The sequence below is a fragment of the Xyrauchen texanus genome, chromosome 4, assembly GCF_025860055.1.
Source record: "Xyrauchen texanus isolate HMW12.3.18 chromosome 4, RBS_HiC_50CHRs, whole genome shotgun sequence".
Taxonomy (NCBI): domain Eukaryota; kingdom Metazoa; phylum Chordata; class Actinopteri; order Cypriniformes; family Catostomidae; genus Xyrauchen; species Xyrauchen texanus.
Window position 1 is genome coordinate 25,294,599 of NC_068279.1, and position 17,770 is coordinate 25,312,368.

At 37.7% G+C, this 17,770-nt stretch overlaps 1 protein-coding gene across 1 annotated transcript in view; it reads left to right on the forward strand.

The window, feature by feature from the left end:
- The first annotated feature begins 3,595 nt into the window (after positions 1–3,595).
- Positions 3,596–17,770, forward strand: part of LOC127640503 (androgen receptor-like) — a 131,725-nt gene continuing 117,550 nt past the window's right edge. The window contains exon 1 of the mRNA XM_052123106.1: positions 3,596–5,037. Within this exon, the coding sequence (XP_051979066.1) occupies positions 3,626–5,037 (1,412 nt within the window). The 5' untranslated portion in view covers positions 3,596–3,625. The remainder of the gene's footprint in view (positions 5,038–17,770) is intronic.

The following is a 17,770-nucleotide window of genomic DNA, read 5'->3' on the forward strand; positions in this document are numbered from 1 at the left end:
AAATGTAAAAAAACAAAAAAACAATATTGTTTTTTAAACTGGGCAAATAAGCTGTAGTTTGCCACAGTGCTCTGAGTCAATGTGGAATTTGAGTTACCAAGCAACAGGTGCTACACACACTCACACCGTGCACATGGATGTGACCATGAATAAAAGAGAGAGAAACAAGGAGAGTGAGCAAGGGATGGTTAGAACACTAGTGCCTAATGATAAACAAAAATGTGATGATGGGATATGACTACCGAAACCACTCATCCTGCTCTAATAAACAACACAACTCAGCATTCTCTCATCATCTCAAAAATCTCTGGCCATAAGCAAACAAAACCAAACAGCTCTCTCAACTTCCATCCCTCAGGCATAGCTCCTCCCACAGACACTCACCAATTCATTCTAACTGAGCCACTAATTTTGAATAAACTCAGACACTTTGTTACAGCATTCCTCAGCTAAAGCAGACACTGTATAACACGATTCAGGACTGCAGATGGAATAACCGTTTCTAGTAATGGACACATGGCATAATCACTGGTTTTATAAAGTGTTTGTTGAAACTCTCTCGTCTTAACAGGCCACAGTAATTTACATTTTTGGTAAAAGTGTATTTAAGGTACAGTTGAACTGTCTGTTGCAGCTCTTGTGCTGTTGACTAACTGAAATGCTGCAGGTTTAAAAGATTCCTTACAGCTTGACGAGCACAGTTTTCATTACCTGTTTCATATTGAAACATGGGTTACACTTAATAAGGTTCAATTAGCATTAGTTAATGCATTAGGTATCACGAACAAACAATTAACAATATATTTTTTACAACATTTATTAATCTTTGTTAATGTTAGTTAATAAAAATAATATTGTTCATTGTTAGTTTGTGTAAACTAATGTTGTCAACTAATGTTAACAATGGATCCTTACTGTAAAGTGTTACCGAAACATGAATTAGGGTGGGACATATGTAGGGCTTTAAAAAATCTTTAGTGTATGTCAGAGTCGTATTTGCTACTTGATATTACTACTATGTTCAGACAATGAGGTCCATAATACCTGGAGAGAGCTATCATTAGCCTTTCCATTCACTGGACTGTCAGTTGCTCGCCTGCACATGACAACACTGGTCAGCTGATGGCACCACAAAATAATGTACAGTCCCAAGCCCTTTACTAGTGACTAAAAACCTCTACAATAATTTAGCGAAATGTTTGCGATATATATGGTGCATTTATATTTGAACTTTTCAATGGCAGTCAATGGAGAAAGATGCTTTTTGGTCACATTATGGTGTAGTAACAGCATTTAATTTTTCAATGATTAGTCAGTGGAACATTTCAAAAACACTTTAAACAACAACCCACTGAAGAGACTGTAAATCTATCTCTCACAGCCTTGTGGTCATTACCATCAAAAATGTTATAATGCTGCGTTCCATTCAACTCGGAAACTTACTAGGAAAAGTGCAATGGAATGCTACTTGAAGTCAGATTTCCAACTTGGAAACTCATGCAGAAATATTCAACTACAATTTCGCCCAGATGCAGGTGCATGATTGGCACCCAATGAGATTAACAGAGTCTATGATAAACATAAGTCGTCAATATTTTTTGGTTTGTTTTCCTGGAACAAAAAGTCTGGGCATCTTATATATATGCTAAATAATGAACTAAATAATTGTGGATAGTAGACTACATAAGTTGTCAATACAGTGAATTCAGTTCACATGATGCCCCACATATATTAGGGTATTCATTCTGCATGGAACATTTGACATAAATCCACCTCGTAAATTACAATCTGATTCCTGTAGAGCAAATTGGGATAACTTAATACTCTCACTGAGGTACCATTAACATCCCCTGATGAGCCTTATGTCAAAGAAAATAACAAAGGTTACATTAAGTAACATTGAGAAGCTAATATGGATGTTAAGAAGCTTGTTTGACATGGGTGCTTGCCACAACGGCAGTTATGTTCTAGCTTAATGATAAAATTCTAAGTAATAATAATGATGAAGACAACAGTAATGGACTTTCAAAGAAACCAATCCGCCCCCCAATTCATAGCTTGATATGGACGAGAAGCCACTTTTGGACCTGCCAGGGACTTTGGGAAACCATGGATCATTAGCATACAGTAAAGAAGAATTATTTGTCTTGATGTTTGCGCATCTTCTGGAGATTTAATGGAAAAGTTGAGTGTAATGACACATCTTATCAAGCCAAAAACAGTCCAAACAACAAGTCATGGACTTATTTGTATATGCAAGATTTATTTTACAACACAGCCTGATTCTCACTCATATTTTTTTATTGTCCCATCAGCCATATTCCTATTTCAAATTCTCATCTGAATAAAAAAAAGAAAGAAATTGTTTTAAAAAAGTGAGAGGCAACTTTTTAAAATGGTTGACCCTACAGCATATTTTACACTTTTAATCTTAATTTCTGTAATCTAACAAAAAAAAAACAGAAAAAAATAAATGACAGTATTGGGTAGGCCTATATGTTAAATTAGGCCTATGCATCAAATAATTGTATTTAATTTAACATTACATTGAATTTTCAACCAGCTCACAAGAACATTTATTACTGCAAGGTTACAATTTTGCTCATCTCTTTTTAAATTTAGTCAAGAAGTTATTTTGTTAGTTGCTGTTACTCTGGACAGTGTGTGCCAAAATGACAAAACAGGGGCCCATGCTCCAATTAAGTGCATTCAGCACATATACTCATGGATAATATTGTTCTACATCTGTTATACTCTATATCAGTGTTATATTTTAACACTAGGGAGATTGTGTTGTTATCCCCTCCTCGTATTTACATTTTAGTGTGGTCTTATTTACCCGTATTGTTGGCGCTGTTCCTGGGACTGTATTATTTAGTCCTGACAGTTCAAGCGCTCAAGGACTTTCCCGAGCGAGCCCTCCGTAAAATTAGTGCTTGCCCCGGCAAAACAACGTGACACAGCAAGCTCTCCCCCGCAATGCCTGCGACTGAACCCAGGGGAGTACCTGACGCGAGAGGAAAGCGTTGTAATTGAACTTAAAAAGGGAAAGTATAGGTTGTTATGATGATGCGCTCAGGGTACTGTAGCAACCGCCGCCTCGGCTCGGACTGATCACGAAAAAGACAAAACATGTTATCGTGCATTCTCAAGGCAGAAGGAAAACAACTCGAGCGGGTGAGAGAAATTCCCAAACACGGTCGGGGCTACTCACATTCGCTCGCCCATGGATCATATCTCTACTACTAGCCTACACGACTTTAGCATAAGGTGGGACTGAATAAAGCGTTTGAAACTGATTGCCAGAACAGCACACTGGACTGCAGTCGCCCGAAAAGGCTAAACACGAGATACTGTTCATTTTCATTTTTAGAAAAGTTGGGACGCTTTTTTCCATTGACGTTTATTGAGAGCCGCCTGTGCGTCTCCGATTATTCCCTGACGACCATTTTACTATTTTGCTTACACGGCCGTGTGCTGCGCATCTTCTTGTCTGTCTGACTGGAAGTTTTTCCACGGGAACACGTACTTCGCCGGACCGGGGATTTTGTCGATTAACTTGTTGCGGTGAGTGCCCTTTAAGCTCTCTCGCACCTGTGTGTACTGGAGTGTCTGTTTCTAGACTATGGAGGTTCCGGTCGTGTTAGGGGAGGTTAGTGAATCCCCAGACGCAGTTTTTCACGGACCTTATCAAAGCGTTTTTCAAAGCGTACGCGTTGTGCGAGCGAATAGCACCGCCGTCTCAGAGAGTTTGAACATTTGGACCTCAAAAAAGTGCGACTGCTTGCACGATAAAGCGGCGAGGGAAATGCGTTTGAGCAAGCTGTCTCCTAGCAAAGTAATATGCTGCCCCGAGAAAGCGCGCGAGAGTCCGAGTTCACTGATGGAGGCAGAGGCGAATCGAATCAATTTTCTCAAGAGTTCAAAAGGAAGCAAAAGCGCCCTGTCCCTGTTATCTGGCAGCTCGGACAGTGCAGACGCCACTGAAATCAGCGCGGGTTTGCAATGGGGCGCCGAGACAGGACGGAAATGCAGCGGCGCAGCTGAAGTTCGCACACGCGAGTTAAATTTGAACCGTGACGCTAGTGTGGCGAGTTGTCGCGCGTGCAGCAGCACCATCTCTGAGACAGCGCGACAGCTGTGCAAAGCCGTGTCCGTGTCTTTGGGGTTGGCTATGGAGTCCAGCGAACTGGGCGAGGTGGGACCGCACAATGCGCCGCCAACGCCCCTGACCACTGAAAGTAGTTGTGAGGACACCTATTTGTTCGGAATGCCTTTGCTAGACTGTTCAGTGAGCGAACGGGAGGCAGGAGGGAAAGACAGAGAATACGCTCTCTTGGCGGGACGAGACAGATTTGCCGAGATGCAGGGTAGGGATAAACTGCTCGGGATGTTTAAAAGTGCCAACCTGGAGCATCTACCAGGTGAGGTGTCGACCTGGCAGTGCAGCAGCTCGTCACATCCGCACTTAAACGCGTTTGCCAGTCTGACTTCAGAAGGTACAGCTGCGACGACAGCTCCGGATATGGACGCAACACGGACGGCTTCGTGCCAGTTCGAACAACTTTTGTCAGCGAATATGAACCAATTCGTCCACCCAGAACCTTTGCTCTCTGAGCACGATAACGGGCCGAGCCACAGCTTTGTTAAGCGCACAGCGATGTCCGGTGAGTTTTCCGGGCCCGCGGAGGAGAGATACTCCGATTACCAGAATATGTACAACGTCAAAATTAAAGCTGAGATGATGCCCTGTGAACTGAATGAGACCTGGACGTACCCGCATAGGTATAACGAGGACAGTAACAGACACTACGGGCCTCCCAAGCAGAGAAATCCTTACACTACTGGCCACGAAACACCATTTATATGTAACCCCTACGAGTACGGGCGCGGCGGGACTCTGGTTCCGCGGGAGCGACCTCAGCCCGAACAGTGGTACCCGGGCGGGATGTTGACCCGTCCGCCATACCCTAACGTGCCCTGCGTGAAAAACGAAGTGGGCGAATGGCTGGATGTAACATCGTTAACGGACGGCAGGTAAGCGATAAATGTTTTTTTTTGTTTTACTTTATCTTTTTCCCCCTGTACATCAACGTCTATTTGAATATTTATTTTTTTATAAAAGCACAAGGTGCGTTACAAATTCGTCAAAAATGTTATGGTGAATTATAGCTAATCAGTGTTGAATGACTTCTCGAGTAACAAGAGAAAATGTGACGGGTTGGAAGTATTAGAGAATGAGTAATGTTTCCGAGTATAACACAAGTGGAACTGAGAAAAAGTGATGGAAAACTAATCTGTAATAACTCATCTGGGGAGTGCATGTAAATTAAGCATGTAGTTGTAGGCCTACTTCAGGAATTATAGAGTATAGATTGATATGATTTTGCGGTTAGTCATGGTTCAGATGAATTATAACTTCTTTCTCAAAGGAAGAGTTCCTCACTTTATGTCTGCAGCCAAGTAAACTACAACACAGAGGTAGCTGTACACATTAACACACAGATGTGTAGTTATTAAAGTCTCCTCTCCCAGTGGGGTTACAGTGTTCCAGTGATACTGCCATCAAGGCAACCCCACATGGTCGCCACCAAATGCATGACCCCATGCCAAGTGACTCAAAGCTTGTATCCTTGAACTTCACTGTATTCTTGCCCATTTTCTGAGTCATTCACATATTTACTCACTCACTCACGCACTACACATGGGCAGGGCAGATTTTGATGCACACACATGGATGCACAGCTCCAGCTGTCAATGTCATACCATGGATTTCCATTAAATGTCATTACTTAAAACTGTACTGCTTACACGTTCTGACCTTTTTGTTTTTAATATTGTTTCAATATCTATGTGTGTATGTATATATATATATATATATATATATATATATATATATATATATATATATATATATAAAGAAAAACCCAAAACTCAAATTTACTGATTCAATCAGATCTGCATCACCTGAATAAAAAAGGGGGATGCATAAGAAAATATCCAGAGACTAAAATTAAACTACCCCAGTCTTAAACTACAGAAAATGTGAGACAGTTTCATGTCTTGGCATTTTGTTTAAAGAACTTGAATGAGTGTTAGGTGCTTCAGTCATAGGCACAGTTGAGCGTGCATTTTGTCTGAGGCTGTTTTAAGAGTATGTGTGTGTGTGTGTGTAGGTTCCTGGAAGGAATTTGAGCTTAGTTGTGTGTTTAATTAACCTTTGTATCTTTTGGGTTTGAGTTCGAAGCAAACTGCTCGATCTTTACGGAAAATACTGTTTCAGACGCCATGCAGCCAAATCATGAAATTGACAAATGCGCAGATCAGATTAGACATTAGACAGAGTGTGAGAGACTTTACACTAGTCTTGACTTGATATAAAAATAAATCTCACGAATGTGAATCTTACATCTTACATGAAGCCACATTTTGGAAGGAAAAGCAGTTCATGAATAGAGCAGCAGAGTTGGTGAGAGGTAGACTGTATTTCGTAAGAACAAAACACTACAAAAAACTTACAGTTGACAGTAAAAGTTTTTAATGTCTGTAAATCTTCTTGACCACCAACTGTAGATTGAACTGTTTTAATAAGCAGGGAGCTTGATGATTGGACAGTGCAAAAATAGCCAAACTCGTACTTACTTGTTAGATGACCAATGATGACAGATAGTTGGGTTAGTGGTAAACATTGTTTGTATGCAATTATGTGTATGTTTTTGAGTGGGACATATGTGAGGGGGTGCGAAAGAGTTGCGTATGCCTGTCTGTGTTATGTAATAATCTAATGCACACATCGTTTTAATTCGGGTCTCGTTAAACTGCATTCCAGACAAGGCAAATTTTTCTTACAAAGAACCCTTGATAAATGTGTTCTATGTAGCACAATCACATGAGAGTTCTAAGAACTTAATAACATTTACAAAATATTATTACTAGTAGTTTGTTGGAAGCAAACTGAATATTGGCTATATTTTTCACTTTTTCAAAAATAATTTCCCTCCCTGATGACCACATATAATGAGTATCAAGGTTTCTTGCTCTGAACGCTATCATTATTTAGAGATTAATATGACAATTTTTCACTCTTACTTGGACCCCTTAAATAAAACAAGGCATTTATGCTACTATACCTTTTAAGACTTCTTTGTAAATTCACCCTGTTATGATTGGCTAACCTTCTTCACATAAAACAATTAGACACTTGACTTACTTGCAGTTTTCTGCCAGGTCAAATTTTGTTGGTACTGCCCCATCCTTCAATAATGGTCTCTTTGCAACGCTTCTACTACATTGAAACATGTTCTTAAAACAATCTAGGTATCCAATACCAGGATTGGGTATGGCTTCCGATACTGAAGTTTTTAGATGGATTAGGGTTTGTTCTGACGAGACCAATACAAATTGTATACTACAATGTAATTATTATTATTATTATTTATTTTTTATAGAACTGGCTTTTTTCCACTTCATATTTTTACTGGAATTACTGTTAATTTTGCTGCTGCGTTATTCAGTAGATAATTTAACAAAGTTTTTTTTTAATAGGATAAACATTTCTTTAATTATTTTTTAATTCTCTGTTTTATAATGAAATAATGTGTAGTTTGAGGTTTGTGTTTCTTTAAACATAAAAAGAGTACTACTAATCAGTTCCACAAAGTGAGGTTTAAAAAACAACACTGGTATTGGTTTGGGATCGTTATGGGCTGATACAGGGAGTTCTGGTATTGGAATAGGATCGGAAGAGAAAAGTGGAATCGGTGCATACTTAAACAGTCTGTGCTGAAATGTGCCCCACAAATGTTAAATGACCATGGTAAAAAATAAGCGTTGGCTACTAGGGTTTTGATAGTCTGGTAATCTGTTGATTATTTCCTCAAACAATTAATTAATTGAAGAAAAAAATTCCAATTTAATTTCAAGCACACTTGGACAAAACATACATATAATTTCAAATGTGTTTCTTTGTTTCAGGACACTTTAAGTACCTTATTTTTACTCAGCAACAAACTAATAGAGAGTAAAGCACAAACAAATCATATAAATTCTCATATATTGATTAATTAAGTTTTCTTAAAAGCACTGAAGCAAAACTGTATACATTATCCTACTCAAAAGCATTTAACATCAAATAAACAAGAGCTAGGCCAGTAGTAATCCAAAAGTAATCAGATTAGATTGCCCTAAAAAATATAATCCTTTCGAGTATGTTACTGATAGCAATTTTAGCCATAGGGCAAGTGACAGGTCCTTCAACTGACACGAAACGCTCTATCACTGCCCCAGGGCCATCCTTATTGTTAAGCTCTGAGTAGTTCTTATCGGTTTTATCGATTAGTTGTTGCAGCCCCATTGCTTACCTTACAGAGATGCAAGTCCTAACACACAGCAGGAACACCATAATATACCATAGTGGAGTGATACACTGTAAACATTTTATGTCAAGTATCCTAAATAAATGTACTTTATGTGGTAGCATCCTAATTATCAGATTTCAAAGAAAAGACATCAGAAGTCAAATATAGTTTATTTATTTCACTGAATCAACCTAAATACATTAAGTCGCATCAGTGAAAGTTATTTTGAATTGTCAGATTAGATACTGTACATGTAGATCTTAAGATAACTGCTTGTATTTAATTAATTGTGGTGTCTCTTCATCTTCCTTTTTTAAAATTTTTTATTGTGTATCCAGTTTTGTCTTTATTACTTCACAGTGACTGGACAGGACAAATAGCTGAATACTGAATACATGAAATTACTTTTTACAAACAAATGCCCAGTGTCTGCACTTCTAGGTTCTTTAGGCACACTGGAAAAGTGAATCGTTCATATTGACGTGAATATGACCAAAAGTGGGGTGAAACACCCTGTTTGTAATAGATCATTAGAGACAAACTCACAATTTGACATACATTATGATAATTTACAGATCTCAGTCATCATGATAGCCTCTAATCTAATATAGCCTGATTGTCCCGCAGCTGGTGTCAGTAGATTTGTATTTCACTAAGGCATTACAGAAACCCTGAAGTAAAAAGTGGCTGATTTTAACTTCCAAAGTGCAACGACAGTGACAAATACAGTATGAGGCCAGAAATGTAACTATTGTTTATCAAACTGGACATTGTCTCGCTAACACCGTTTTGTGTACTGGCTCTTTGGATACAGTACAATACCTGTAAAACCATGCAGTGCTGCTAATGAAATTCATCTTTTATTACATATGCCTATTTCAATTATTATTGCAGCTTAGCTTCAATAAATGGTCTGGACTGGGGAGAGAGTTTTGAAAGTATATACTACATCATACTGGACATCAGCCTGATTTTTCATGTTTCAAGTCATCATGAAATGTAACATAAAAAAGCCTACATGTTTGTGATTCTGTGTGCATTATTTCAACCAAAAACAATAATTTACTTTTGTAATTTTCTATTGAAATTGTATTATTTTTCCACCTTTTAAACCAGTTTCCTTGTCATCTGATGTCACAAATGGATTACAAAAACATATAATTTACTGACAGGTTTATCATACCACAATTTGTTTCCTACAGACAGAAAACTGACTAAACAACATCTACATCAATTTTAATACCGCAAATTTGATGGAATTAGGTTTGGAATATAGAATCCAAATTAGCGCAATTCGAAACAGAGATTGGCTCTACACTAGCAGACTCAGAAGAACTCTAATTGGGTGAGGGGTGTCACACTTAATTACTTTTTTAGCTAATCTCACCCTTCTATTCTGTGAGCCTGTCACATTTACAGATTAAAAACAGAGGCAAGGTGTCACACTCAATGACTGCCTTTGAATTTTCTCAATGCTTCATTGTCATACCACATTTCCACAGCCAGTCAACCTGAATTTGATCTAAACCATATGCATTACTTTAGTTGTTGATATGAACTGATATAATTTTAAAAGCAATTATCCAAAAAAGTAGCAGTAGATGTTACCATGAAGCACGCTATAAACATTGCAGCATTATAAATGACAAAAGGGATGCAAACACGTTTTCCATGGATTTCAGTTGATTTAATTGCTGTAAAAGATTTTTGTTGTATTTAAAGCTTTAGTAAAATGTTTAGGATTCATAAGTAACATGTAGACATTTTACCAAACAATAGGGGCACAGAAAAGGTATCTTTAGCTGAAAGGGGAGTAGTTGTCTCCCCTAAACAATAAAACAAAACAGGTCGATAAGCATTCACATTTATTAATGTCCTGTGCCTTATCAAGAAAAAAAAATTATAATAAATTAAGATACAAAATGAAGACATACAAAAGTTAAATGAGTCACACAACTCACATTTGACAAACATACAGTAAAGAAAATAAAAGATCAGCTTAAATTGTTTCAAACTAATCGGACAGTACTTTTCAAAGCAGGTGGCTCAGCTTTTTATGCATGCAATGATTTTAATCACAGTTTAGACTCAAAGAAGTGAATCCACAATAAATCATATCATGTCATTATATAATCAGGCTTTAAAAATCATTGACAATTAACCAAATCGATGGCATCATTGTTATATTTAAAAAAAGCATAATATAGTTGCAATTATTTTTAAATAACTTCGTTAGACATAAAATTTGTGTTTAAATGTTTGCATAATAAAGAACCACAGGTGTCATCTAAATGCATAATAAGACAGGATGGGAGTGGAACAACCAGGAGCACAGTGAATGATAACTGTAGGATTGACTATTGTAGAACGACACATGCACGACATGACCAATGGGCTTTTTCTGTGAATTGTTCTCAGTTTTGGAAAATGTTATCAAAATATCTGTTTTATCTTTTTCAAAATTTCTATTTTCATAATTCTGTGCTTTCCATTTTCTTTATCCTGAATTCCATATCCAGCAGTTTAATTCAAAAATGTTATCCTCAAAATAGTTTCTAATCGAATTAATTCATTAAAACATGAATCAAATGAAAATAGAACAAATAATTTTCCATAAACACATAATTTTTTCAAATGATGTGCTTTATACTGTCACGGTGTGGGTAATCAGGAGACGGCAGACAGAAGTTTAGGATCCAAACGCAGTTTAATATATAAGTAACAAAAAGGTAAACACAAAGAAAAGTCCACGATGGGAAAAACTATCTATCAAACAACAGAACACACAGCTAGAAGAACAAACACGATGGGCAGGAAACCGGGGCAAAGGCATGACAAGAAACCATACACGATATCAACATTAAACAAACACTGGAGCAAATAAAAGGTCCACGAGGGGAAAAGTAAACAAAAACAAACTCACACACGGGTGAACACGAGTTGACAAACATCCACGAACAGCAGGGTAATCCTCGAACGAACGAACGAACGAACGAACGAACGAACGAACGAACGAACGAACACGACAAGAGGTAGCACACACTGACAGAGGCATGAACATGAAACGGTAACATTCAACAACGATCGACAAAGACTGAACAAAGAACCAGGGTTTAAATACACGGACAAAGTGGAGACTGAACGAGGCACAGGTGAAAACAATGATGAGTGCAGGTAGAGAGGAAGGCCGGGAATTGTGGGAAATGTAGTTTAGACAAGGACAGTGAAACACGGGGCGAACAACAAGGAAAACACGACATGGAGCGCGAACGGTGACGGGTGAAGTGGAAAACACGGAGCAGACAAGGGAACATGACATAAACGTGATAGTGCGACAGAGAACACAGGGCAGACAACGGGGAATCGTGACATATACAGATCCTTAGAGCACAATCCAAAATACAGCCCTGAAGTTATTTTTGTCAAATAAACTGCTACACAACAGATCATCAGGTATAAGATATTTCTTAAATGTATTATTATTATTAATACTACTATTACTGTGAATATAAAATACTACACTACTATACACTAGTAATATATTTCTGTTTTTTCTGATTTTTGGCAGAAAACTGAGTGAAGCCCAGTTTCTTTGTGTTTTTGATGGTACATTCTCATCTCCAGATAAGCAGTTCACTATATGGCCCAATGTCATTATAAAACAATTTAATTCAATAAATATGTAGTCTGCATGTGCCACATGCTTCAAAGTGAATGTGCACTGTGCTCTTTTTTTATCTATAGTATTACACTTATGGTTGCCAACTTTTCGCCACACGAATATGGTACACTTGAGCAATTTAAGTGCTTAAAAATGGGACTGTGAAGGGGATTATTTTATGTGACAGTTTATAGTAAATTCGATTTTATGACTGGATTCTGTGATTACGTCTATGTTTTCTGAATCTCAGAAATCATTGGGCCCTAGAAACTACAGTGGTTTGCAATAACATGTGCATGCATTAATCTTCATGTAGACCTTGGACTACAGTTCATAAATTATTCAAACAAGTCCTTGAAATACCATGATTTAGGTGGGTGACTTTTACTCCTGTGTGTTGAAACAAAAGTTTACACATTCTTACACATACATGCAGTCTCTTCAATGGTTTATACTGTTGTTTAAATTGGTTTTCATCGATCAGTTGAAGAAACATTGAAAAAAAACATCTTTCCAAAACATTTCAGTTGACAGTATGAGTTGTGAAAATTAGGTGTGATCTTGGACCTTTATAAAGTGCAAGGCATTGAAGAGACCATAAGTCTATTCCAACAGCTTGAATGAAATATTCTGTAGAGATCAACGATAATTGAATTTTCTTATATTTTTTATGATATTCAAGCAGCGGCCCCCCTGACAGAAAGGAGTGTTTCTCAACCTTTTTTGCCGTAACCCCACAGCACCATCAGTTAGGATGAAGTGCCCCTTCATCGATACAAAACCAAAGATCTACAGTGGGTACGGAAAGTATTCAGACCCCCTTAAATTTTTCGCTCTTTGTTATATTGCAGCCATTTGCTAAAATCATTTAAGTTCATTTTTTTTCCTCATTATTGTACACACAGTACCCCATATTGACAGAAAAACCCAGAATTGTTGACATTTATTAAAAAAGAAAAACTGAAATATCACATGGTCCTAAGTATTCAGACCCTTTGTTCAGTATTTAGTAAAAGCACCCTTTTGATCTAATACAGCCATGAGTCTTTTTGGGAAAGATTTTCACATCTGGATTTGGGTATCCTCTGCCATTCCTCCTTGCAGATCCTCTCCAGTTCTGTCAGGTTGGATGGTAAACGTTGGTGGACAGCCATTTTCAGGTCTCTCCAGAGATGCTCAATTGGGTTTAAGTCAGGGCTCTGGCTGGGCCATTCAAGAACAGTCACGGAGTTGTTGTGAAGCCACTCCTTCGTTATTTTAGCGGTGTGCTTAGGGTCATTGTCTTGTTGGAAGGTGAACCTTCGGCCCAGTCTGAGGTCCAGAGCACTCTGGAGAAGGTTTTCGTCCAGGATATCCCTGTACTTGGCCACATTCATCTTTCCCTCGATTGCAACCAGTCGTCCTGTCCCTGCAGCTGAAAAACACCCCCACAGCATGATGCTGCCACCACCATGCTTCACTGTTGAGACTGTATTGGACAGGTGATGAGCAGTGCCTGGTTTTCTCCACACATACCGCTTAGAATTAAGGCCAAAAAGTTCTATCTTGGTCTCATCAGACCAGAGAATCTTATTTATCACCATCTTGGAGTCCTTCAGGTGTTTTTTAGCAAACTACATGCAGGCTTTCATGGGTCTTGCACTGAGGAGAGGCTTCCGTCGGGCCACTCTGCCATAAAGCCCTGACTGGTGGATGGCTGCAGTGATGGTACAACTTTCTCCCATCTCCCGACTGCATCTCTGGAGCTCAGCCACAGTGATCTTTGGGTTCTTCTTTACCTCTCTCACCAAGGCTCTTCTCCCCCGATAGCTCAGTTTGGCCGGACGGCCAGCTCTAGGAAGGGTTCTGGTCATCCCAAACGTCTTCCATTTAAGGATTATGGAGGCCACTGTGCTCTTATGAACCTTAAGGGCAGCAGAAATTTTTTTTGTAACCTTGGCCAGATCTGTGCCTTGCCACAATTCTGTCTCCGAGCTCTTCAGGCAGTTCCTTTGACCTCATGATTCTCATTTGCTCTGACATGCACTGTGAGCTGTAAGGTCTTATATAGACAGGTGTGTGGCTTTCCTAATCAAGTCCAATCAGTATAATCAAACACAGCTGGACTCAATTGAAGGTGTAGAACCATCTCAAGGATGATCAGAAGAAATGGACAGCACCTGAGTTAAATATATGAGTGTCACAGCAAAGGGTCTGAATACTTAGGACCATGTAATATTTCAGTTTTTCTTTTTTAATAAATGTGCAAAAATGTCAACAATTCTGTGTTTTTCTGTCAATATGGGGTACTGTGTGTACAATAATGAGGAAAAAAAATGAACTTAAATGATTTTAGCAAATGGCTGCAATATAACAAAGAGTGAAAAATTTAAGGGGGTCTGAATACTTTCCGTGCCCACTGTATACCAAAGACTATAAAATATTTTACAGAATCATTTAAATATTGATTATTATTGATCAATCAGTATTGGTTTGATCTATTGATCTATTGACATCCCTTTATCAATACCCATTGTAATTGATAAAGTTTTCCAGATTCGATTTCAAAATGTTAATTTTAAATGAACATTTATCTAATTTTATTTTATCAGTAGTTTTTCATGATTTTTCATAATTCATACATATTTTTACAACATGTTTATTGTTTACATACATAATTCCTACTATTTACAAGTTACATTCTTATGTAGAAGCTAAAACAGTACTGTCTCTTTAAGACTACCAGCAGTTCAGCCAGATAGTGCATCCTAACGAGATAAAACGCACATGTTTTTTTTAGTGCTTCCATGCTAAAGTATGTGTGATTAGAACTGGTGTTACTTTTTGTTTTGTTTTTGTTTTCAACAAACTGCAAAGGACAGAAAGGGTATTAAAAGAGACATTATTCAATGACAAATAGATTGTGTGGATCTCATCATTGAACAAACAAACATTTACTCTTAACACGTAGTCAAAAGATCTTGGTGCCTAGCTTCGCACTGAGTAAAAGATCAATATCAGTATTGTTTAAATGAAGATTGCGATTAATTGCTAAATCTATATTTTTACCTATCCTTAATCCTTACCCCCCCACCCCCGTGTCCTTCTGCGTGGACTGGAGTTTTGTCTTTGCTATATGCTATATATAATTTAATTGTATGTAACCCGACTGATCTTAGTTAAGGGTTAAACTTTTGACCCAGAGAGTCATTTGACAAAACTATATGGCACTAATTACAGTGAAGTTTGTCTTTGGAAGACACGCAGACAAAACTACATCTGGTAAGAATGTTTGAGTCTCTAAAGTTGAAGTCTCTAATTTCATCCGATATGCCATTTTAAAAATGTGAGTGATTTATTGCAAAACAGCACGCTGTTAAACACAATGACCGCAATAGTGGACTAAAGAGCTATTTTCCCCTTAGAAATCCTATATTCACTGTGCTTGATCACATTGAGAATCCATGGGTTCATCAAAAGCTTAAAAAAATATTCTTTCAGAGGCTATATATGGAGTTAGAATGAAAATAAGGTGCATTTCAAACTCTCCTGATACCAGTGCAGACTGACAGCACACTGGAGGTGAAGTTATATACTAAAAAAGGAGCAAGAGAGCATCCTATATCTTTTCTATGCTGCCAAGTGCATTCACTCCTAACATCCAACCAAAAGTTCAGTTTCAGAATCCATTAATGATGTAGTGGGACTAAAAATCAGCTCAGAACAGGGCAATAGTGTTAGATACAATTGCTGCTTACACTCGGTTACTGATTACACTCGGTTACTGATTACAACCAAATGATCATTTGATCCCTCGTGCTGAAAAGGCACATCTCTCTCCCACTCTTGGTGCTTCCTGAAGTGCATAACATTCTCTTTTCAGTTTCAGTTTTCACAGTTTCAGCCGACATCATCATACAACACCTGTGGCGGTTGCCAAATTAAAAAAAAACATCATAAAAGTAAAATATTTTTATTTGTGCATTTCCTAATACGCATTGTTCCAAAGCAGCTTTTCAGAAAATCGTCTATAATGTCTCAAAAACATGAATAATCAACACTCCTGGAAACCTAATAAATAATTTTATTTAAAAAATCTGACTTTCTATACTAGTCTATATCTAGTTTGAAATTATTGAAAATTTCACAGCTTAGTCCCGCTGTCCCCATATGAGGACATACATTTTTAGGAAAACGATTTGCCCTAAAAAAATATTTGTTTTGCATGTTTATTAGGGGCTACTAGTTACAAATCAAGAAGGGAAATGCCCACAGCAGTCACTCTGGGATCTCAGGATGATAAGTCATTCATTTTGTTAGGTTCAACATAGCAAATTTCAATTATTTTCGTGTAACACTGGAACAAGGTTACGTACCCCCTCCCCTGGGGTTACTTGTACACCATGTTGGGAATCACTGTTGTAAAGTGTAGCTTATCCAATACTAAGCTACTTTTCCCAATGAGTGTATCAAGATAAAACATTGCTTTTTTAATGTCTACCAGCTTCACAGTCGAGCGAGCTGAGGCATTAATCAAACACGTCCAACTAAACTGTCTTCACTTTCTCAATTGTAGCATTGGAAAATCCAAAACATTGAAGTGAATCAGTTTGTGCAAATGAACTGGTTGAAATAAACATCTCACCAATTGGGAAGCCCAATTTATTTTAATTAATTGGTTCATTTGGTCAGTTCATGTAAATTAACCAAGTTCAAATAAATGATTCACCAGTCATTGCGGCTGTCTGTATATAAATGAAATATTCAGTCAATTGCTTCTGTTTATTAGTCAATGTTTGTGACTCTGTTATGTATTGTTTTAGTATATTTTGTGTAAATATATTATGTTCAATGTTTAATTTAGTATAAGTTCTATTTGGTTGTATTTGGCACATTTATGTTACTATCAATATAAATTACTATCAATATAAAAATTGATTTATAGAAAAACGTTTCTTCCTTATATAGCTTCAGTGTTGTTAGCTGCTTTAGTGTACATACACTTTTTTGTAGTAAAATGGTATCTTGATTGTAGTTTATCTACTTTAACTTATGAGTTGTTTGTAGCTTGTGAAGCTACATCAAAGTAGCTTTCCTAACATTGATATGAACACAGATATTTGGCAACATTCTGTGGTTGCTAATCAAGGGGAGATGATCCATATAAAATGTTATCTGCTTTTATCATGGTTCAGAATGATGGTTCTTATATATATGAAGGTGTATAAATCTTTAGATGCGTGCTAATGTTAGCATTTATGCTAGAATCCGGCACCTGAGTATATTTCTGTAAATCAATGCTGCACGTCCATTTCTTTGGGTATGTGTTGTAGTTATATGTGTGCTAATTTGCTTCTGCATGAATATACATGACCATTTGAATGCCTGACCAGTCCTATCGCATATACCTTACTTACTGTGCGTTCAGACCAGAGGCGTCGAGAAGGACGTCAAATCGACCGGAAGTCATTCATTTTCTATGACAGCCAGCATTTCTCAGTGGCGAGAAGCGGCGCGGCGAGTCTTGGGCGGTGTGGGCGTCAGAATAAAGTTCAAGTGCAGCCAACATTATGATAATGAGCTTTGACGCGGTTCGGTGGCAACCTATTGGAATATAGAAGTGCTTTTCTCTAGCGAAGTCTAGAGAACACAACTGTGTAAACTTTGGTTCCCAACAAACATTAGATCCGAAGAAAAAATGGAGGAGAAAATGATTATTGCCGTGGTGGCTGTTCCCGTAATATTTAATCTGTCCTTGTTTGCTTACAGAGAT